The sequence below is a fragment of the Crassostrea angulata genome, chromosome 5, assembly GCF_025612915.1.
Source record: "Crassostrea angulata isolate pt1a10 chromosome 5, ASM2561291v2, whole genome shotgun sequence".
NCBI lineage: Eukaryota > Metazoa > Mollusca > Bivalvia > Ostreida > Ostreidae > Magallana > Magallana angulata.
In genome coordinates this window covers 57,940,685-57,965,447 of record NC_069115.1, presented here as the reverse complement: position 1 = coordinate 57,965,447, position 24,763 = coordinate 57,940,685, and the positions used below count along the sequence as shown (strand labels likewise).

Sequence of the window (24,763 nt, the reverse complement as noted above, 5' to 3'; positions counted from 1 at the left end):
ATTTTACAGTTTAAAAAACCACTCGAACATCTGAATTGTCAAGAACATCATAAACACAGTTGATAACCCTCAGCCTGTTGACAGTTTAGTTTACAAGTACTAATCACAACAACTTGACCCAGTTTTATAATTTTTACCACATTAAAATAATATTTCAATGATACATATGTAGTTTAATATATATTCAATATAAAAGTATACAATCAAAGGCAAAATAAACCTCATACATATAGTTCTGTATGGAAAGAACCATATTTGTATGCTATGGATTTTCATATATAGTATACTATTGAGGAATTCAAGGGAAAAAAAATAAAAATTTATTACCTATTATGTTATACCTCATCAAATTTCTAATTAAATCAAGAAATCAAAATACTAGTTCAATTGCATTTCAGTAACAAAAAATTTGTAACAAATATCATTAGTTCAGAAATTTTGTATAGATTAAGAAAATGTTGTTTGATCAAAAAATCAATTCATTTTATTACAGAATATGCAAGCTCAAAACACTTATCAATCTATTGATAATAGGAGGCATGTAATTAGAAAACATGTCATTAGGAGATATCTAATTTCCTAAATTCTTTTGTTTATCAGGTTCAAAGTAGGTACATTATTTTGAAACCCTTAAAAAGGAAGCCTTCACTAAATGAGTTGACTGGGACTACCTGCTACAGGGATCACGACATGATGACAACATTCAACTTCTGTGCTGTATCAGTGTCCAAAAATTAGTTACCGTAATGTCGCGTGTAGAACACGCACTTTTTTTCAGCCAAAATTTGATCAAAAGTGGGGGGTGCGTGTTATACATAGGACTAAAATTTTACCCCATTTTTTCAACCCATGATTCTTGATACCTCGGGAGACGTGACTGCCGATATAGCGTGTTATGCAAGTTGTATGAGTGTATACTGACCGCTGATATACATGTAGCGCGTTATGCAAGTTGTACGAGTGCATACTAAATTTACTGCATCAGAAATACCTTATTCTTAGTTTTATTTCCATGTATTGAAATATTTATCCACTTTCAACACTTTCAACACTATTTCTTGCATCAAACAAGTTTAAATATCGCCAGTGTATTCGCCATTACGTAAGCAATCACCAGAGGCCTGTTCAACAGAGCGAGCGTTCGCGAGCGCTCGCCAAAATTCCCTATACCCGCAACACAAATTTTGGCGAGCGATCGCGAGCGATCGCGAGCGCTCGCTCTGCTGAACTAGCCTCTGTTGACTCGGCGCGTGGTCAATGTTTGTTTAACAATTTCCGGTGTCATAAGCATGCACCTGTCTTGTGTCGGACTTCACTGGGTGTCTTCAAGTGCATGAAGATTAGCGATTATTCTAATTTTATTAAACTTGATTACTTTGTGTCCAGTTATGCAGTTAAACGTTATTGCTTTACATAGACAATGCTAAAAATACATTGATCATTTGTACGACTTGATAATGACGATATTCGACATACATACGTTTCTTCAGAATGTTTATTTAACAACAATCAATGAGTTAGACTATAATTAATCAATTAAATAATTTCTTTTGATGTTGTTTTGGTTTATATATGCAAACATTATAACTTTAAAGCTCGAAGCTCGGTTGCCATTCTTCCCTACGTATGATGATCTTCAACTTCTCTACTGTTGTACAAGAAACTCTTTACGAAGTGTCTAATGATATTTGATACCGCCCATGTAAATCATGCCGTCCTTTTTATGTAAAATTGTAAGAACTTTGACTCTAATATCGTTTGGGCCATGTTCCGAACTCGAAATTACAGTAATTGCGCTTGGGTTATAAAATTATCATTAGACATCGATAGTTATTTGGAAAATGACGGCCGTCGATTTTCATCATTGTGCTATGTTCCGATCACAAAATTAAAGAAATTGCGCATGGATTATAAAATTATCATGAAACATTGATAGATTTGGGGGAAAATGGCGGCCGTTGATTTCGCCATTTTTAGGGTGCGTGTTATACATAGGACCTGCTGTTTTTTCGCTATTTTTTGGTCAACTTTGGGGGTGCGTATTATACACGAGTGCGTATTATACACGATACATTACGGTACCTACTGTAGGCTTTAATTATTTCATTCCCATGCAAGGGAATAACAGTTATGTATTATGCTTTCAGAATACTAAACTCTGTACCTGTAGGACTAAGAGCTAATATAACTAGACTCACTTCATCTACTATATCTTATTACTGTCACGCATTTATCATGTGGAGTCCCACTATCTCAGGGGTGACTGAATCTGCTGTATAATCAGTGACATATAAACTCAGTAAATCCACAGTCACTTGATAATAACTTACCACTTCACTCAATCCACAGTCACTTATAAATAATCTACAAAATCACTTAATTCTCTTCACCTCACTTAATCTACTGCCTCACTTCATCCTCATTGCCTATATTAATCCTCGTTGCCTCACTTAATCCTCAACACCTCACTTAGTCCTCATCACTATCACTGTCGCGGTCCAGAGCTCTGCTGCCTTTCTTCATCTGATACAAAAGATTGGCCCCAGAATCGGAACAAACTTCTGACCTCTTCTTCTGCAATTACATCATAACCAGTTTATTAAAATAACGCCATTAACCAGCTAGTCAAATACATACATCTATATCTTTAGGGATACACAATTTTAATTATACATTTTAATCTAAGAGCATAACATAATTATTGTAAACATACCAAATCTTGTTAAATCAAATTTTTAAAATGTTTTGCTAAAGAATTTCATTTTAAACCCAGTCAAGTTCTTCACTCTGTTTATCTGGTCTTTATTGCATAACTGACTAGCGGTAACTTACCATTTTCATTGACTTGCTGAGTAGGAATGGCTTTACTTTGACCGGCTCAGATAAGGTATGGGGAGCAGCGCTTAAATCGTTGTCCTCATCGTCACTTCCCTCACTGTCACTGTACGTCCTGCCGTGTGTTTTACGCTCCTCCTGCATAAACAACAAATTAAAGGCTCTTTACTCTAGTACATTAGCTATCTTACGCAAGTTCTCTCTTTCTCAACTGTATAAAAAAATTATGAAATTTTCATCTACTTTATTTTAGTCATCCTTCATAAGTTCTTTGTATTAGAAAATACTTGTAGAATGAGTTTTCTCCTCTTTTGTTAGTAAAAAAAAGTTTTAATCCTATAAATTTTTTTGGGCTTCAAAAGCTGGGGGAAATAAGGTTTTGTTTGATTGATTTTAAACTTGTATGTTGTCTTCTCTGAATGACTTGGGTATCCACAAATTGGCCACTTAGAGTTGCTCATGCTTGACCTCGGTAAAATAAAAACCCACCTGTTGGTTCCAACTCAACTGTTGATAGCCTCAGTCTGTTGTTGACTTCAAACTTACCTGTTACCTTTTGCTGACTTACTAAAAACTCAATCGAAACATCTATTTACTTACTACAAACTGATTTGTTACCTTTTATTGTGTAAAAGAAGAGAAGGGATTACAACACTTCGGCTCGAACTCGGGACCCTTCAGTTTAAAAATCAACGCTCTACCGACTGAGCTAAAGCGTTAGCCCACTAGCTAGTGCTAGTAGGAGCGTGACAGTACTGAGCCTATTATATAACTAATACTGTGGTTTCATTTATTTTCGTGGGTATCAATTTTCGTGGATTTTCTAAAAATCACAGTTTCAAGGATACGTAAATTCGTGGCCAATGATCCTATCAAATGAATACAAAATGTAAGTTGAAATTGCACTTCAATGAACATTTAATTTTGTGGATCAACTTAACAACGAAATCCACAAAAATTGGTATTCAACGAATATTGATGAAACCACAGTACACACTATTAAAGTTGATTGATGAAATAGTCACCTGTTACTACCTGTAGTAAACTTTAAACTCACCTGTTACCACCTGTTAATTACAAACTCACCTGTTGCCTTTGGTTGATGTAATGATCTACAGATTTGATTTTCCCAAACATCTTCTTGTAAGCCTTCTTTTGCCCTCTGCCCTCATCTGAGACACTAAATAATGATAATAATAATGAACAATCAAGAAAAAATCTGAACCTGTCAGAAACATGATAACGTTGATAACACAGCTAAGTAACTTTAAAAGAAAAAAATAAAATAGAAGAACTGTTGAACTCAATAAGGTAGCTTTGATTTCTCTATTATATCTTACTTTGTAAATCGCCAGGCGAGGCGTTGATTCATTAGGGCTCGAGCCCTGGACTCGGTGAACATCCCATTGAGGGCCAGGGAGGAGGTCGTTTGAGCGGTGTGAGCTCCAACCACCTGTAGGTCCATGTCTATAAAGATGAGATTGACACATGAATATATACCAAGCTAGCTTTTGTTATTAATCACTTACATCAATTTTAATAGATTTAATAAAATCACACTTTGGACGATACAGATTCTGGATGGCAGTTCTATGTAATTCATAAAATCTATTGTCATATATCTTTGGTTGATGAACACTCTATATTGTGAACGACGTTCAAAGCATACATACACATGTTTCATTCTTCTCTACAAGATTTACATTGTGTCAAGTATATATCTTGAAAAGTTTCTTACCTTTTTTTTGCCTAACATATCTCAGAAACTTTTACTTTTTTCTAGGACCCAGATAACCCTCCATGACCATTTCTACTGTGTACAGACTTTTCAGGAAAGTTTATTTGCATCACAGCCAAATATTTACAACCCCGATAATTTGTTTGCCACACTCATTGTTTCTCATAAATATTGTCACTCAAAAAGGGTTTGTGAATACTTTATATACTTTCATTTGTTTATCATTACAACATATTAAATGGCATCTGCGAAAAAAAAACACCGACCACACACAATGCATAATTGTAGACTTTGCCATGTTCAAGACCCATAGGACCCTTACGGTAGATTCCTTATTTTACGCGAATACTTAATGCCGCGATTCTACAGTTTTCATCAAATTGCAAGAACATAAAGTTGCAAATGTCAAATTTTTATCATAGTTCACAAAGTTTACATATGTCCAAAAAATAAAAGCCAGATTTTACTGTACTTCTCACTATTTTATGCGGATATTAATTCCTCACGTTTGAATAGGAATCTACAGTGCTTTATAATATAATTATAATACCCCTGGGGACCTTTCCTTTGTTATGTATGAAATCCCAGGACCCTTACTTTTCTCAGCCTCCCGCCGGTCGTAGGTGATGGGCTGGCACTGGGTCAGCACCCTAAGGGCGGTGGCGCCCTCTGTGTCCGTGTACTTGACCAACAGCTGGAAGGGTAGTTCCTTCAGCTCCTCTTGGTCCGTCTCCATGGGTTCCTCCTTACTGTACCCCGCAGCCTCAGGGGCCCTCTCACCCCCACTCGCTGGAATACAACATAAATATCAACATAAATAAAGATATCAGAGAAATGTATGACACTAGTTGTGGTCGAATCTGTATGTCAAAGTTTGAGATACTGATAAATTTTCTCAAACAAATCTGAACCAGATACAAATTTGATGATATAAAATTAATGCAACAAAGTTATTTTGTTTTATTTAACTCAATAAACAAGTTGAAGAGATTTTACAGTTTACATGGAATATGGTGGATGCATTAAAGTCTACAAAAAATATTGAATGGGACAACAAAAGTCAACCACTGCTGCAAATCAAGTAAATCAATTTGATTCAAATTTTTCTGCATACACAGATGTTCTGAAATTGACAAAATGTGAAAAATTTCACATACCTTCCTCTGCCTGTTCATTCTCTTCTTTAATCGTTGCATTCATTGCTTTCTTCCTGTTGGTTTGACAGCGGACGCCGTACTCAAACGTCACTTCCGTGCTGGCCGTCACATTTCCTATGTTCCTGACGACCTTACTGTCTTCCGTATCTTCATAGTAGAAAAATCTGTCACAAAAACACATACAGTATATAGAATGATAAATCAAACTCCCGGGTCATTGATAGTCAATGGAAGACTTTGGGTAAAATGTGAATTGGACTCTAGCATGAAGATCAGTTTTGTCTTCACAGAAAAAAAAAGAAGAAATCACCTAATCTTGTAAGACTTGGGTCTTCTGTAACTTTCAATCTCTCTTTATGTTTTAACTTTTTATCAGGTTAGAATGATACATTCAAGACAGACGTATCAAATATATAAATAAGGAGATTGTCTAAGACATGATACAGATTATTTGAATATCTATCACAAATTTTGCAGCTTGTCAGAATGACTACAGTATACTATAGTCAATAAGACCAGGCAGTGCTAATTCTACTTACAGTCTCTTGTGGAGATGACAAGTGGCTACTACGTTAGTGGCGATGATTTGGTCTGCAAGAATTGTAGAGAACTCCTGGGTCAGCTTGAGGGGGTCCACGATATTTACCTGAAAGTGATCAAGCAGTCAATTGAAACAGGTGCCACCTTTCAATTTTCATGACGTCAACGACTGCAGAGTTCATTTATATACATTTTTATGTTTGAAATTTGAAATATATACGTATATTGTACACAATTTCAACTTAAATTAATTTCTTCTTTGCACTTTTCTACCTTGCAATTTTCAACCAAAATTCATAGATGCAACTCAAAAATCAAGAAGCGTAACGAAAAACACACCTGACTGAGTGCACCATATGTAAACACTGAAAGATTCTATTGGCACATACCTGACCACCAGTCATGTCAGCGATCTTCCCTAGGTGAACCAGTTTACAGTCCGTCCCTTTGATGCTGATGACAGATAGAGCCACACTGCAAGAGAGAACCAGTCTATAAACAATGCATACTGCGCAATACTAATACAGGTATACACTATCAAGTGTACACTACATTTTGAATCCATTAATTACACAATGGTCAGGAATATCACAACACAGCGCATATTAGTACATGTATTATTGAAAATCTTATAGTAAAATCAAGATTGTCTATTTTCTTTAAATTGTGTCAGTACTTTAAATAATTTGAGATTTCCATAGAAATATCTATTGGACACTTATCCCAAAAATATGGGTACATGTAACTGTCAGTGAAAATTAAGAAAATGCATAAGACCCTACTCACAATATGTTGTTGCTGATACAAAGTAAAATCTATTCATCATAACATTTCTGACATCAGCTACTAGAGCCACACTGACATCAGCTACTAGAGCCACCCAATAAAATTTCTTGTTCTTGGGACACTGCATGCTCGTATTCTATAGTCCGTCCCAAGTTATTGCTTCCATCAATTTTTGATGATTTTTAATAAAAATACACATACCTGTGAAAGAAATACAATTGTAATCGATGAAAGGGAATATATCCAAGATATCTTCATTGAACAATTATCCATTTTCACTCATAAAATTTCACAGGAACAAAAACAATTTTCTTACAGAGATTTATAATGGGAAATGTTTACATCTTTTTTCCATTCGGAATACATCGCGCAATTTTTTTAACGTTATCATCCCGGCTTATTAATGGCTGATGCAATGCAAAATCTCCGTAGACTTTCTATTTTGGAATGTGTATTGAAATCTGAAGCGGTAGAGGGGGCGTTTCAAAACAGATAATCTGGACATTTTTCATATTAGTGGATGAACGTAGTTTGAGCACAAAGGTATTTACTATTATTGAAATATCAAGCAAAAAGTGGTGGAAGCAAAAACTCAGGACAGAGTATAATAAAACTTTACAAAAAATATTATTATTAATTTCTCGCATCCAAGAAATTCTGTGCAGTTTTCTTGGTTTTTTTGCTCTACAGCATAGTGCCATAAATGAGTCAACTTTTTTAACTCAGAACTTCGAAGTTACGTTTTAGACAATAGAACGATGTCACATTTATCAAACTATGTTTCGCATTTTAAATAGTTTTAATTTATAAACCAGAATTTTGAGAAATAAGTTCAAGAAATTTAACTGCCAGCTAAAACTTATTTATGTACCGCCTAAAATTTTCACTACAAAAAATAATAATTTTATCATTTAATCGCTTGCCCACTTGTACCCTTTTTCACCGAGTGTCGTATGAAGAAGAAATTACATTGTTGTGGTCAACACAATTTCTAGTCTTCTGGCCCCAAGATCATGAAGCAGTCTTAGACTTAAGTCAAATTTCATACACTGTCTTACTGTCTTGCGATTGACAACATCGAGAAAATGAAATGCTATTTGAAAGTGTCTCTATATTATGTTGATAGTTACAAAGTTTAAGTGTAATTTTATGACATATCAAAATTTTATCAAAGATTGCAATTTAGACTTAAGTCTAAAAATGCTTCATGATCCTGAGGCCTGCCTACCCTTTTTCCACCGCCTCATTTCCAATTCCCTCGTAAAACATGGCCTCTTTATCCATTTCCTCTTCAAGGTCTAGCCGCCCCACTCCTACATTGGCCTTCCCGTCAGTACAAATGATGACCTTTGACCCTGGATGTTGTCCGGCCATCGTTGTGGCGATCAGGAGGGCAGGGCCTAGTGCAGTCGTCCCACCTTCCTCCAGTCTGATCAAACAGAATAAATGAATACAATGTCTAAAATTGTTATCTTATTTAATTCATGGCAACTATTTCATATTCAGCCTCTTAAAACTATACACACATCAAGAAATTGTGCTTCATTAGCATTAACACAAATATCTCTATATAGGTACAAGCAATTTTTACGAGATATTTTTTTTAATTCATTCATTTCACAAGAAATATTTTACTCAAGAATCACAAAATCATTTCATATGCACTTTTCATGTGAGAAAACTTTGCTTGAAATTCACATGAACACACAAGCGACTCATCTAATATGAATTTCTTAGCATAAAAGGACATACATGTATTTCTACAATAACTTTGACATATTTTTCCTTCTTCTTTTACATGTACATCATCAACTGTTAATACACATTTTAGCAATTGCTTGGTTGCATGTCAGTTGCATTTATACATTCCAATAAAAAAAAAAATTCTTGACCCCTTGTGAATTCAAAATAATTTAGGACCTCTTATGAACACAAAATAATTCAGGACCCCTTATGAACTCATTATAATTTGTGACCTCTAATGAACTCCAAATAATTCATGACCCTCTTGAACTAAAAAATAAGCATGACCCTCTCACCCAAACAGCTTGTCTCCCAGGGTTCCCCTGGAGGCCTGGATAGCTCCTGGCATTGGAATTTCCGATCCTTTGGCCTTCAGGTCATCAGCACTGGTCAGTTTGTCTCCCGCCACTGTCACAGGTGTCCCCGAACCATCCCCAATAATAGTCACCTGTAATACAGCAACAGAATGGTCAATAACTGCATTTCATTCCTTATTGAGTACTTTAATTTTTTTATGCTATGTATTAAAATAAAGCACTATTTTTCACCCTATTCTTAGTATTTATTTTAATTTTTTATTTCTGTCCTATCATAAATTCATAGCCTATATCATAAAATACAAATAATATATTGCAATAAATACCAGTTTCAAATATTAAATCATTTGTGTATCTACATTTATCTAGTGTTGTTTTCCATACCCCTTTTGCTTTCATTTGTTTCTAATCCATCCAAAATTAATTTACATACATATCTGATTATAACTGGATAACTTGTACATCATTAGATGGTTGTAACATGCACAATGACCCATGACTTCCGACCTCGCTGTTGAAAGTGATGAGGGCCACCCTTTGTTTGTGTGTTCTTTAATCACCTTTATACTATCCTCATGGTTGTTTGATCATCTACATACTAACCTCATTGTTGAATGTGATGAGAGCTACCCTCCTGTTGGGGTGTTGTTTGATCATCTCCTCCAGTTGATGGTCCACAGCGGCCTGTACCGCCTGGAGGCGCGACACGTATGTCACGTCGCGTCGCTGACGGGGGAGATACTGGTCGGCTCGTTCTGTGTTCAAGGACTGGTGTCGTGCCATCGACCCGCGAAGGTTAATTCTTCCTGGAACCTGCCAGAGGCATGCAACATTTAGTATTTAATATACACATGCAGTTTTAGCTATCTTAATTCATCTCTGTCGTATATTGTAGCTTCCAAATGACAATGAAACAAATCAGCATGAATTCTAATTCATATTTTGGTTTGGAAAGTGAAAAGAGTATTTATCTTAAAAAGTCTTGTGCAATACAAAAATATCTCTGCATAAGAATAACTTGAACAGACGATATTGATATATTGGTGTCAGGTTTTTAATCTCACATATGATGTGACAGATGTTGTTTGATCATCTTTATACTAACCTCAAGTATAACCTCACCTGTGAGGTCAAACTCAGGTATAATCTCACCTTTGAGGTCACACTCATGTATTATCTCCCCTCTGAGATGAATCTGAAGTATTATCTCACCAGTGAGGTGACATTCATTTCTAATCTCACCTACAGTACACTCATGTAAAATCTCATCTTGTGATGTGGAACTCATGAGTAACCTCACCTGTGAGGTGACACTCATGCATTATCTAACCTGTGAGGTGACACATATTGTAAAATATCATCCTGTGAGGTAGAACTCATGAGTAATCTCACCTGTGAGGTGACACTCACGCATTATCTAACCTGTGAGGTGACACATATTGTAAAATATCATCCTGTGAGGTAGAACACATGAGTAATCTCACCTGTGAGGTGACACTCATGTATTATTTCACATGTATAAGACATGTATTAACTCACCTGTAAAATGACATGACTGTATTATCTCACCTGTGAGGTGACACTCATGCTTCCTGAAATGTCTACACAGAAGATGACCAGAGATTCATCCTTTCCGGTCAGTCCGCTTGACGCAGTTGAGGGAGCAGGCTCCAACATGAAGGTCACGTCATTGATGCGTGGAATTTCTTCCTCTTCTATGTCCAGCTCATTGTCTGTACCACAGAACTCACAATGCCAGATCTACAAGATAAATCACAACAGTAAATATCAGTATCAAAATGTCTATTGCTCTTGCAAAATCTTTAATAAAATATGAATTTTAATTCAATGTTTATCTAATCTTTAAAATAAGTTACAGGTATATAAAGGCTTGGTATAGTAAAACAAATTAGGATCTGCAAAACTTTTTTGAAACAAAAATTTAAGTGTTCTAATTTACTTCTGATGATGTTGATATGTTCTCTTGTCACAGTGGTGTATTTCATAGCCTTTTAGAAAGGCTATTAAAAAGGGGATAATGACCAATTTACAAAAAAAAATTGGACAGGGTACATAAAGTAGATTTTAGTCTAAAGAATTGGTTATTTAGTGATAACAGTGTTCCTCTGTATAAAATTACATAGCAAAGAATCTAGTGATAACCGAGCATCATTTCTAATCCAACTCCAGTATACTAAAAAGACAGCAACCAGAGTATAATTCTATAATATCATAAATCCCTTTTTGTTTTTGTTCCAGAACATTTTTTGATCAGCAACATTTGAGCCAACTAATGACCTTTTTGTCCTCTGCAGTGGTGATTTTGCTGATACTGGATAGGATGACATCACAAGAAGTGCAGTGGACCGGGTCGCCGGTGTGCATGTTGCTAGGGGCGATGATCTTCCTGAAATCGATGGAGATGATGTTCGTGTCGGCGCGGCGATGACGCTGACCCTGCTTGGCAGACTCTCTTGTTTTCTCTCCACGTGCTGCAGAATCTGTAACATGTTTGATGGAAAATTTATAATATGCAACACTAGTTCATACTCCATAATCTACACTTCAAATGAAACAATCAAGTAAAACAATATTTTATAATTTATATATGAATTATTCATCTTGAACAAGATGTGAATATTTTTTATGAAGTATGATTTTCCTTTACACTTGTTTCAAAAGTAAACAAAATTTTATTTTTACTGAACAAACTCAGACTACATACATCAAGACTGAATATGTCATTTATAGATTTTGACATTATATTCAAGAAAATCTGAAATAAATCTTCTCACGCATGGAATTCCACTTGTTCATAGAAAATGTGCTTTTGTCTACTCAAAAAGTTATTTCCAAAGCAATATGAAAACAAATGTAATATTTGCGTGATAATTTTTCAGATCACAAAAATCTAGCTTACTTGACCTTAAAGCCATTATAGCTTGCAGTAACTTTATGTATGATTTTTAGGTACACTATAATCACAGTGAGTTGAGAGCTTTTGTCAAGAGACAAATACTACATATTTTAAACCATGAATTCTCTGAACACCATGCTCATACTTACAGACCATGTCTGCATTTCTCCATTTGCCAACCTTCTTTTTAGCCTGAATGTTCAGTTTTGGTGGTTTGGGTACCTTTGGGGTTTTGGAGCCAAATAATCCAGCTAGGAATCCCGTTTTAGGTGGCTTAGGGGCGGGTGGTGGAGGAGGGGGTCCAGATCCACTTGGTGTGGGTGGGGGTGGAGGCACAGCATCTGATCCAGAGGGTCCACCTGATGTTTATACATACATACATACAATCATTATATGTACATGTACAATACAAATCAATTTACTGAACTACCCAATATAGTGCAATCAAAAGGAAACAAGATAGTACACTGAAAATTCTTACATAAGTTCATTATTATACATGTACTTAAAAATCAATAATAAATGAAAGTTAGATATGATAAATTGAATACTAGTATATACTGTATGTATATTGTTCACCATAATGTTTCAACACAGTATGATAATAAGTTCATATCTGTTTAACATGAACAACACAGAATGATCCAGAAATGAAACAAATCTGCTCTACCCACCTCCAGCTTTGTTTCTGTGCTCTGCCAGATCATCATCATCATCGCTGTCGGATTCACTGTAAAATAATTTAATCCATTGAAAATTGAATTACACATCCATCAATTACTTGACTTCATTCTTAATTAAATGTGAGGAATTAATATCTTGCATAAAATTGCAAGAAGCAATGCTCAAGGATTTTAAAATCTCACTTTTATTTTTCAGACTGTTCTCAACTACAGAAAATTATAACAAGAACTAGTGAACGCAATTTTATATTCATGTCATTTGATACAAAACACCGGAATTGCAGAATTAAGTACTCGCGTAAAGAAGGAATTTACGGTAGGCCTATTTCAAATGATGAGATTAAGCATCAGAAAATAGCATCAGTATTCTTGCTCCTGCTCTGGTGTTATTGTGTATAGTTAATAGACCTCCAGTATGAAACAAGCGCCTACGGACCTACTGGCATGCGACCAGTTCTTGTCGAGTACCATTTCTCGCCAGTACATTGTGACGTCATTTTATCAACACATAAAATTGTAGACGAAAAATGACGTCACAATGTACTGGCGAGAACTGGTACTCGGCGAGAACTGGTCGCACGCCAGTATGGACCTGGTGAACCTGGTCACAGTGAGATTATTCTTTCTACTGTGACTCCTGCAACTTGATTTAGTCCGGAGCTTAGATCTACCAGTGAGCTGCCCTGGCTGATGTTTATCCGTCAATTATTTGACTATTCCAACTGATGAGCAGTAAAGGAATGGACCACCAGTGGTGTAGACAGCGCCAATTACTACATTTTCATAGGACCTGCTTGGTGCAAATAACAATAAAATGCTATGATTGGGTGGAGATTCTGGAAGGAGGCTGTGTCAAAATCAGGCCTCAGGATCATGAAGAAATTTTATTGTCTTAAGTCAAAACTTCAGTCAGTCATAAAATGATTGTTTATCATAATATGGCAATTAAAATTTGTAATTGACAACTTTATATCAAAACACTTTTAATAGTTATTCAATTTTGTCAGTATTTTTAATTAGGAGTGTAAAATTTTTGACTGAAATCTAAGATTGTTTCACAATCCTGGAACCAGATTACGTCTGCTGAATGAGTGAATGGCAGCATGTCAGCTTACTTCTAATCTACACTAGGAAACAGTGCCATACAACAAACACGGTGTGCAAACACGGATACATACCTTACGCTCATTCCATGCTCATACTCCTCGTCTGAAACCACCTCAAACTCGGGCTCAGCATACATAAACACCTTCTTCGAACCGAAATTCATTGTCAAAATATATATTTCTTCTTAATAATAAATAAAGGTATGGGGTAAAAAAGCTCCACAAGTCGCTACAGCAAACTCTTCTTGTGTCGCTAGGTTAGTGAGACGTTTCCTATACCACTGTATACGATTAGATCGAGTCAAGTCCCACTCTTAGCAATGATGCAGTCTACATAACACGGGAAATCCATTTCACAACTTCCTGTCCCATTCGGCACACCTCGGCTAATAGACATTATCTGGAAATTATCCGAGAACTGCCGAATATATCAATAAACATAACGAAATATCTAAATATAGCACGACTTATAAATAGCATGTATGTAAAACATAATAGAAAATATAAATTGCAAGTATAATTAATTAAAGTACACTTCTATGCAAAATGGCAGCAATCAGATCAACATTGTTTTAAATTTTAAAAAAAATCAAATGTTGACCACGTCTGACTTCCAACATGCTAGATGCAATTATTTCTATCGACACGCAACTTATTTATGTTGACAAGCTAGATAAATATGTCACACGCAACTTTTTTATGTTAATTGACATGCTAGATAAATATATCGACACGCAACTTTTTTATGTTGACATGCTAGAAAAATATGTTGACATATCCATGCAGCTTAGCATTGATTTGAACATATTTTATTGTGTAAATAAGACAAAGGGATTGGAAACAAGTTCCTACAACTTACAGCTTCCTCTCCTAATGATAATACATACAATATATACAATTGACATAGTAATATATATAACCTGTTACTTATAGCTATTGACTTTATATAATAATTATATTCATAAACATGCATTTACAAAGTAATTGCGAATATACATGTATAATAATTATATACATATAAATTATAAATAATCTTAATTTACAGTATAAAAGCAATAGAAAAAAGGAATTTAATTATTAAATCTTCGAGACTCTTTAATGAACTTTTGAACTGCTGCAATTTAGTTATGATGATATTCGAGAAAAATATGTTAACATGCAACTTTTTTATGTCAGCATGTAACTTAGGTCTGTCAACATGCAACTAGTTATCTTGACATGCATCTTATCTATGTTGACATGCGAGATAAATATGTTAATATGCTCCTTATTTATGTTGACGTGTCATCAAGAACTTGCATGTCAACATAAATAATTAAGTTGCATGTTAACATAAATAAGTTACATGTTAGCATATTTGTCTCGCATTTTAACATAAATACGATGCATATCAACATAATAAATTGCATGTTGACATAAATAAGTAGCATGTTACCATAACTTAGTTGAATGTTGACATAAATAACTTGCACGCCAACATATTCATCTCGCATGCTAACATATCATTAACTTGCATGCCAACTTATTTATCTCGCATGTTAACATTAATATCTTGCATGTCGACATAAATAAGTAACATCAAGCATGCATGTTTCATGTCACATGTGGGCGCTATTTGACCTTTTTAAATTTTTTTTTATAATTAATATGTAAACGGTGTGACCGTTGGACCGAGCGCATATTTAACAGTGCAGTTTGATTTTTGTATAATAAAATCTATTTAAAACGCACACAGTAGGATCCGCCAGCATGATTGCCTTCTCAAATCATTCGTCAGAGTTAAACTAAATGTCGCGTGCTCAGTCTACATTATGACGTCATATTTCAGACGTAAAACGTCTTCGGAAATAACCGAAGAGACTTACGTGATTCGGAATTTTTTTTAAATTCTTCTTTCATTGTTCATCAATTTAATTCATATGAATGCCAGTGTAATAAAATTGAATACTTTATTCAGAATCTTAAAGATCAGTTCCTTGGCGTTAATGTTTTCATTTTCCATCTGATAATTTGATAAGACATACATAGAACAAGTCGTGTTTCTTGATTGAAGCACTATTAAAACTTATTTGTTTTCTTTTTTAATTTCTTTTAATTCAAATTACCTTCTATTGAAACATTGGAACTTATTAAATCGAGTTTAGGGGCAATAAACATCGATAACTACCAGTCAATCAATGATCGAACTAACTTTTTAAAAACAAAATGGCGGCCAATATGGCGGCGCCCATGGCTGGAAGAAAATTTTTTGGGCCTTAGTACCCCTGATTCAACTTTCATTTTTCACTGATTTTCTTATATATACGTGTTACCATTAATCCTCGCTTCGCGAGGCGGGCTTCGCCCGCCTCTCGCTGCGCTCGGTAATATGTAAACGGTGTGACCGTTGGACCGAGCGCAGATTTAACATTATGCAGTTTGATTTTTGTATGATAAAATCTATTCAAAACGCACACAGTAGGATCCGCCTGCATGGTTGCCTACTCATACCATTAAAAGTTAAACTAAACGTCGCATGCTCAGTCTACATTATGACGTCATATTTCAGACGTTCAAGTTTGTCATCGGAAATAGCCGAAGGGAGTTACGTAGAGTTCCGAATTTTTTTAGTTCTTCTTTTAATGTTCTTCAATTTAATTCATATGAATACCGCTGTAATAAAATTGCATATTTTGTTCAGTATCTAAAAGATCAGTTTCTTGGCGTTAATGTTTTTATTTTCCATCTGATAATTTGATAAGACATACATAGAACAAGTCGTGTTTCTTGATTTAAGCACTATTGAAACTTATCTGGTTTCCTTTATAATTTCTTTTAATTCAAATTAACTATTGAAACACTGGAACTTATTTAATCGAGTTTAGGGGCAATAAAAATCGATAAGAACCAGTCAATCAATGATCGAACTAACTTTTTAAAAACAAAATGGCTGCCAATATGGCGGCGCCCAGGGCTGGAAGAATTTTTTTTTGGCCTTAGTACCCCTGATTCAACATTCATTTTTCACTGATTTTCTTATATATACGTGTTACCATTAATCCTCGCTTTGCGAGGCGGGCTTCGCCCGCCTCTCGCTGCGCTCGGTATTAGTTGATTGCAATTTTCTTGCATGTCAACATAATTATGTTGCATGTCGACATATTTATCTTGCATGTCGACATATTTGATAGAAAAATAACTTACACACAGGGGACAGAAATATGCCACCATAAATCCAAATATTTACATTATTTTAGTATCTTTTCCTGTGATAACGCTACAACTTTAAATGACGTAAAATTGGGGCACCAGTGGGGTTTGCTAATTTATATTTAAATATTTAATCGTACAAAGGCTGAAAATTATATAATTATACGTAATAATGAATCATTCTTTGAAAATTATGAGGTGATAATTTCGGTCGGGGCGTGATCAAATCTACCACACAGCCCTTCGGGCTTTATCGGATTTCATCACGCCCCGACCAAAATTATCACTTCATAATACTCAAAGAATGATTTCTTATTCCTTAAATAATTCAACTGTGACACTTCAATATTTTGCTATAATGATATGTATTTTAAAGCTCTTCTTCTTAAGGAGGTAAATATAGCCTTAAAATGGCCAAGACCACTCAGCCCTCTTAAAATCCTATATACATGTACATATGTATATTGAATATTGTAAATGCACATTGTGTTCAGTTTTAATTGATAAACGGTAAAGTGAAATAATTTCTTGTATTCAAGAATGTTGTGTTTTACAGCGACCAAAAAAAATTATGAAGAAGCTCATGATGACAAATACATCCCTAACTTTGAAAATGGTGGTAAATGCATGCTTGAATTCAGTTTTATAATCAAACCTCTATATTCATAATGGTAACAGAATTACTTGTATGTACATGTATACAACAAATCCTTATTAACCTAAAGATAAAATAATTAATAATACATCTAGATACCTGAATTAAAGTTGACATTTTTAAAAACGTTCAATGCATCTAACACAGTTTGTGAAGGCTACTGACCGCTGACAGTTAGCTAGGTCGTACCGACAGTTAGCTTGGTGTTGCTGACAGTTATGTAGGTCGTGCTGACAGTTTACTATAGATCATGCCGACAGTTAGCTAGATCATGCCGACAGTTAGCTAGATCATGCCGACAGTTAGCTAGATCATGCCGACAGTTAGCTAGGTCGTGCCGACAGTTAGCTAGGTCGTGCCGACAGTTAGCTAGATCGTACGTGCCGACAGTTAGCTAGGTCGTGCCGATAGTTAGCCTGGTCTTGCTGACAGTTAGTAGGGTCGTGCCAACAGTTAGCTAGGTCGTGCCGACAGTTAGCTTGGTCTTGCTGACAGTTAGGTAGGTCGTGCTGACAGTTAGCTAGATCATGCCGACAGTTAGCTAGGTCGTGCCGACAGTTAGCTAGGTCGTGCCGACAGTTACCTTGGTCTTGCTGACAGTTAGGTAGGTCGTGCCGACAGTTAGCTAGGTCGTGCTGACAGTTAGCGACAGTTAGTTAGGTCATGCCGACAATAGGCTAGGTCGTACCGACAGTTAGCTTGGTCTTGCGGACAGTTAGCTAGGTCGTGCCGACAGTTAGCTAGGTCGTGCCGTCAGTTAGCTAGGTCTTGCTGACAGTTAGCTAGGTCGTGCCAACAGTAAGGTAGGTTGTGCTGACAGTTAGCTAGGTCGTGCCGACAGTTACCTTGGTCTTGCTGACAGTTAGGTAGGTCGTGCTGACAGTTAACAAGGTCGTGCTGACAGTTAGCTAGATCATGCCGACAGTTAGCTAGGTCGTGCCAACTGTTAGCTAGGTCGTGCCGACAGTTAGTTAGATCGTGCCGACATTTAGCTAGGTCGTGCCGACAGTTAGTAGGGTCATGTCAACAGTGAGCTAGGTCGTGCCGACAGTTAGCTAAGTCGTGCCGACAGTTAGTTAGATCGTGCCGACAGTTAGCTAGGTCGTACCGACAGTTAGCTAGGTCGTGCTGACAGTTAGCAAGGTTGTACCGACCATTAGCTAGGCCGTGTCGACAGTTAGCTAGGTCGTGCCGACAGTTAGCTACTAGGTCTTGCTGACAGTTAGCTAGGTCCTGCCGACATTTAGCTAGGTCGTGTCGATAGTTAGCTAGGTCGAGCTGACAGTTAGTAAGGTCTTGCTGACAGTAAGCTAGGTCGTGCCGACCATTAGCTAGGTCGTGTCGACAGTTAGCTAGGTCGTGCCAACAGTTAGGTATGTCGTGCCGACAGTTAGGTATGTCGTGCCAACAGTTAGCTTGGTCGTGTTGAGAGTTAGCTAGGTTGTGCTTTGGGTATCTAGTCATCCTATGTATGAATTACAATTAATTTCTGTTAAAAAAAAATTGTAAAATAAACATTTAGTAGATTCAAATATATAATATTATATTGCTATATATGATATATAAATAGAACTTAGTCCTGATTTCCTTCAACACTCATGAAAATATTTTTGTAAAACGTATGCACCATTAATTATTTCCGTTTTCATTTCAGTGTACAATGCCAAATAAGACTGCGTTAGTTGAATGCTACATTGCGGACAATAACTCAAATAGAAGTTAGGCTTGTATCAAATTACAAACGTTTCCGGTCCACCCCAACGAATCCTTGAGTATGCGTGGGTGTTACATTGGGAGGAGGGGGGGGGGGCTTTCCTTTGCCAGCCATTGATCAATTGATGCAGCTATTATCTTCAAAAATTCATTCATACTTAAAGCACACCGATAACTGATACATGTATTGAAATACCCTTTGATTTTTAAGTTTACATGGTCAGCAATGCGGAAATATCTCCTCGTAAGCTGCTTCAAACTGAAAGTAGGCAATTGGATATTTTCCTTCCCGATATGTAAAATTAAAAAAATGGGAGAGAAAAAACTGACAGGATGCGCACTCTATCAGTGTCTATGAAGTGATAATTGAGTGAATAAAATCGTCTGGAATGGGCGAACGTCATAATGAAAGTGTGGTACCGGACCCTGCGGACTACAGCGATAGCTACGTCCACGTTCCATCCCCCCTGTTGTCTGTGTCGTCAATACAGACCGAGTCCATGGGGAGGGACGCAGTGATGGAGTGTGCCGGGGTCACCTCGCCGGTCCCCGCCGAGGGGGGTCAGGATCCCCTCTTTATGGAAGGACAGAGACGACTCCGAGAAAATGCTGAGTTCTCCGAGCCGTCGTCCACAGAGGACTGGGTACGGCAGGCAATGGTCGCCATGAAGATGGCCCCGTGTAAGTACAAGCTTCAAACAGGTAGCATCAATAGCATCAAGTGGGGAGGGGGTAGGTGGGGCATGAGTTCAGAATTGAAAAATATCATTTTTTAATATATGCATGTATAGACAATTAAACGTAGAGAACAATTGCCAACATCTCTTTGAAAACTATGCTATAGTGGTCTGGCCTTGAAATGATCTTATGTATTATAGGCAATAGCTGTGTGCATAGTATGGTACACCCTTGTGGAACATTGCTTTGTCTTCTGTGTTCAATATTTTGCATATAAAGTAACAATTTGTGTACATGTACAAACTATTTCCTAGGTGACGTATGTGACGTTGTCGAGAAAAGTTACCCGGATCACGATTCCATCGAGTTTTGGAGAAGTATAGAAGAATCCTCTGATTTCCGAACAAGGTGTCACAAAAAGGTCAGAGTTCAGACAATCTTTTTGTTTCGGCATTGACCTAACTCAGAAATGTTTAATTTGACAGTTGCAATACATAAAAAGAACTGGAATTTGGTTCGAGCGTTGCAGCATTTAGTATTTGAAATTTTCAATTATATTGGTTTTGACAATGGTGTATGCGAATTCGGTCCATTGTTTTTTTTTTTAAAATCCAGCCCCAGTGATACCCTTTCTATTTGTGTTGTAGTTTTACAAGAGAATGGTGCTGAGGTTCCGGGAGGTGTTTCCCGATGAGCCGGCATTACGGAACACTCGCACAATGAACTTCCTGAAAATGCTTCTCCACATTGAGGGAACAGGTGCTTGCTTTAGAATTCAGAGTGTTATGTAGCCAATGAAAGTAAAATCTTATAAATGTTGTAGTGTAAGAGCATATAAAGGCTTTATTAAAGCTCATCATCCACGTTTACATATATTAGGTCATATACATGTAATTATTTACATGTAGATACATATATGCTGATTCTAACAATCATTGTTTAAAATAACGCCTTCGATTATCTATTTTTTATATTCCAAGATGATACAGTTGAAGTCTTGTTTGACAAATATATTCGTGTGCTGCAGTTCTTTGGACCAGTGAAACTTCAGGGGAATCGCTGTGTTCTTCTACAGCAGGTAGGGGCGGGGGTACAATAGCTTATTTGATGAGAGAGCATTACCATTTATAATGATGGAGGTATAACTCTCTCTCGCTAACTTTATTTCTACACAATTTGTTATATTTTATAATGTTAATGATTATCTGCAGCCTATGTTAATTACAGCTGCAACTTATGATAGACAAATCGCTAAAATACAACAGTAATGCAAAGAAAGAAAAAATCAGGTAAAAATGTTGTAATTATTTTCCGTATGTGATCATTGATATATAAATATATACTTTAACACAAATACTCAAATAAGTTACTATATCAAATATTATTTATACTCATAGTTATATATCAAAGGAAACGAAATATTTCCGCGACTGAAAAAAACATGAAAAAACAGGTCTCAACGTTTATAATTAGTTTTCCTGGTAAATAAAATATTGTAGCTGGTTTGCTGGAGACATGTCCAGACAGGAGGCAGAAAATAGATTGTCCCCGGAACCAAGAGGAACGTATCTCATCAGGTGCGTGTTCTTTCGCGACTTCTCGGGTTGTTTTTGGCTTGTCCGAAAGGCCCGAGAAGATGCGATTAACCAGTGCGTGCGAAAGAAAATCCAAAACTACTACGATGCTTATAAATACTTGAAAAAAGAAATGCATATTCATGTATAAATTATGAACGTATTTGTTATAATCTTAAAAACTTACAATTCCAAAATTTATTAAATTATGTACTCTCTAAACTCTTTGAACAGGTTTACCAGCTAGTATTTGGTAAATCTTACATGTTGATATAAGTTAATTAATGTGTTTTATAAACAATTAAGCATAATGACGTTGGGATAAATTAAGATTTGGCACGAAATATGTTGCATGCGCGCATGTATATGTTACATGTACATGCGCGTAAATTATGCGCGTACGGTTCGCCGAAGAATTCACGTCATTTCTATATAAAAGCAGTTAAAATTCTCTAAAATTAAGACATTCGGTATAATAAAATAAATAGTGCCTGTTTGGGAGCATAACAGTTGAAATTGACACCCCGAGGAAACTATTGTCAACCGACGCGAAGCGGAGGTTGACAATGGTTTCCTCGGGATGTCAATTTCAACTGTTACCCTCCCAAACAGGCACTATTTATAAATTACCTCATTATGATTATTCTGTATAACGCGACGTCTGATTGGTTCTAGACAATCACGTGCCAGGGCAATAAAACTTCGTATTTCCCTGTCATCGTGAAAATTGAATTAGAAACTGATGAATTCTAAATTATCACCTGTAGTTCGGTAAAATAAACAATTTATTGCATGATTGTGAGTAAAATATGAAGATTTATTCCCCCAGAAAAATCATATTTCCCTCGGGCGTTGCCCTCGGAAAATATGATTTTTCATGGGGGAATAAATCTTGATTTTTCCCTCACAATCAACGACCTCGGTAAATATGATTTTTCATGGGGGAATAAATCTTCATATTTCCCTCACAATCATGCAATAGATGTATATTATTATTCCTAGTTCTATATAACGCGACACCTGATTGCTTCCTAGCAATCACGTGCCAGGGCAACAAAACTTCATGTTTCCCTGTCATCGTCATATATTTCATCACATCCTTCTCCCTCGAATTTTTATTCCATGTTTATTATAAACCCCTTGGATGATCATACGATGTAATAGAATGTTTAATTCTATTTAAATCGTTTTAAAACTTTTTTAATACCAGAAAACTGTCATAGAAAGAAACCGGTAAACAGTAACTACGTTATTGCAATACTAGAATTGAAAAACGATTAGAAACCGATGTACATGTATTCTAGATTATCACATGTCGTTCGGTATAATAAACAATTTATTGCATGAACGTACGTCATCATATTTGCCAGGAAACGATCCATTCTCTCACCAGAGGTCGCGCTAAGTAAGAACCCTTAGTGAAAGGATGGAAACTATCTACGTTGCTTTGCCCCAAAAAAACCCACAAAGATTTGTCATTGGTAAAGTTTGCAAAGCGTAGTCGCAACTTCTCGGGCCTTTCAGGTAGAGCTCGAAAAAAAACCCCCAGCAACTCAAATGTATTAACATTACTGGATGGCTGATAGATATTTATACAAAATGAAGTCGCATTTCATCAATTTAAGTATCGGCTCATCGTCGGAAACCCACGGCCAGTCTCGCATACGCTTACTGACGCGAGACTGGCCGTGGGTTTCCGACGATGGTATCGACTAGGCAGTCTCTGTTTATCTCTGCTATAGCATATTTTAGCTATATCATTGAATTGAGATGAAGTATTGCACAAATCTCAACACATAGTAAAATGTGGCGTTTTATATTATCAAGTTTCATAAAAGGGGGAGAGGGGTATGGACGCCGATGTTATGTATTCTAGGTGTTTCTCGAGCTCTGCCGGAAAGAGTCGAGAAACTTCGATCGTCGCAAAGTGGTATCCCAAACTTTGGGGAATAAAATATGTTTTCAAAATGAAATGTTGAAATCCTATTGTAGGATGAGCCAAAATAATGCGGACCGAGGAGACTTCGCTTTGTCAGTGAAACAAAACGATGTGCTATACCATATCGAAATCAAGGTCAGCGAAAACGTAAACACAGTTATTGTTCTTGCTGATTTTTACAGAAAATTATGATTTTAATTACTCATATTTATAGTATATGTATTTTTTTTTAATTATTCGACAATTTTAAGCAGTAACGAAAGAAGAAAATCAAAATTATGACATACATTGTAGGATTGTTATAAATTGAGATTTATTTAATATACGTTAATTTAATATAATCTAATATTAATACAGATACGAAATAAAAGTTGGGAATTATGATTTAAGAATTTAATTGAATAATTGAATCCTAGGGTCAACCTCTTAAAGCCCTCACCCAGGAGCCATTCTCTAGTTGTCTGGTGTTTCAAGACAAAGAGTACTCTTCTCTTTTGGAAATAGTGGAAGAACTAAAATACGGACCGGTAACGGTGACGGATGAGGAAGCGGAGACCGAGATCTGGTGTGAGAGGATCTGTCCGGGGCTTCCCCTGAATGGGGTCATATCGGGGTACAAGAGGACCAAGGCTAGGACCTAGCGGGCACCTGTCACAGGCCGTTCTACAGGACGATCACCCCCCCCCCCAACAGATTTGTGTATTTTAATCAAAATTTTAATTTTTTTTTCTCGATTATTTGTAGTTTAATGATAAACTGACAGTACGCTAGCATTTTTCTATAAACTTTCAAAGTAGCATTTTTGCTATGCAGTTCTTAAACCGGTGTGATTTTTTTTATATAGATAGAAGTGAAAAGGTTAGCCTGAAAATTGCAGTTTGTTTTAGAAAGGTGCTTTCATTATTATAATATAACATCGTTTCTGTGAGTCTTGTGTATGTTGTGATGCTTATGATATTAGTTTCACTTTTTAATGTGATATTAAGAATTCAAAATAGTTTATATAATATAACAGTCAGTTAGTAAAACACACATAAAATCTATATATTTTATATGATACTCAAACTTTTTATTGCAATGATATTGAGAAGGATAACTTTACCATCAGACCTGAATCAGAGTAAATTAATTTTATAAGGATAATGTTTTGTTTGTTTGTTTGGTATTTGTTCTTTCACTTTATACTTTATAGT

General features: G+C 36.0%; 3 protein-coding genes across 4 annotated transcripts; 1 reads left to right on the top strand and 2 right to left on the bottom strand.

The window, feature by feature from the left end:
* Positions 1-2,083: 2,083 nt before the first annotated feature.
* On the bottom strand, positions 2,084-14,189 carry LOC128185781 (circularly permutated Ras protein 1-like). Its single transcript, XM_052855443.1, has 16 exons — positions 13,895-14,189; positions 12,708-12,763; positions 12,183-12,392; positions 11,415-11,617; positions 10,686-10,877; positions 9,720-9,929; positions 9,096-9,247; positions 8,285-8,485; positions 6,660-6,744; positions 6,270-6,376; positions 5,731-5,894; positions 5,171-5,362; positions 4,176-4,302; positions 3,922-4,015; positions 2,833-2,973; positions 2,084-2,574 (listed from the first exon to the last, which is right to left on the bottom strand). Exons 1-16 carry the CDS (start codon positions 13,984-13,986, stop codon positions 2,470-2,472), a joined length of 2,331 nt encoding a protein of 776 aa, XP_052711403.1. The 5' UTR covers positions 13,987-14,189; the 3' UTR covers positions 2,084-2,469.
* Positions 14,190-18,689: 4,500 nt separating this feature from the next.
* On the bottom strand, positions 18,690-19,130 carry LOC128185530 (uncharacterized). Its single transcript, XM_052855107.1, has one exon. The coding sequence runs from the start codon at positions 19,128-19,130 to the stop codon at positions 18,690-18,692; it is 441 nt and encodes a 146-aa protein (XP_052711067.1).
* Positions 19,131-19,605: 475 nt separating this feature from the next.
* On the top strand, positions 19,606-24,686 carry LOC128184352 (uncharacterized). Of its 2 annotated transcripts, none has more exons than XM_052853792.1 (8): positions 19,606-20,060; positions 20,372-20,478; positions 20,705-20,816; positions 21,038-21,135; positions 21,285-21,346; positions 21,557-21,634; positions 23,624-23,717; positions 23,987-24,686. In XM_052853792.1, exons 1-8 carry the CDS (start codon positions 19,769-19,771, stop codon positions 24,209-24,211), a joined length of 1,068 nt encoding a protein of 355 aa, XP_052709752.1. In that variant the 5' UTR covers positions 19,606-19,768; the 3' UTR covers positions 24,212-24,686. The 2 variants fall into 2 exon arrangements, with proteins under 2 accessions (XP_052709752.1, XP_052709753.1); XM_052853793.1 differs by having other exon boundaries at positions 19,613-20,060; positions 23,624-23,705.
* The last annotated feature ends 77 nt before the right edge of the window (positions 24,687-24,763 follow it).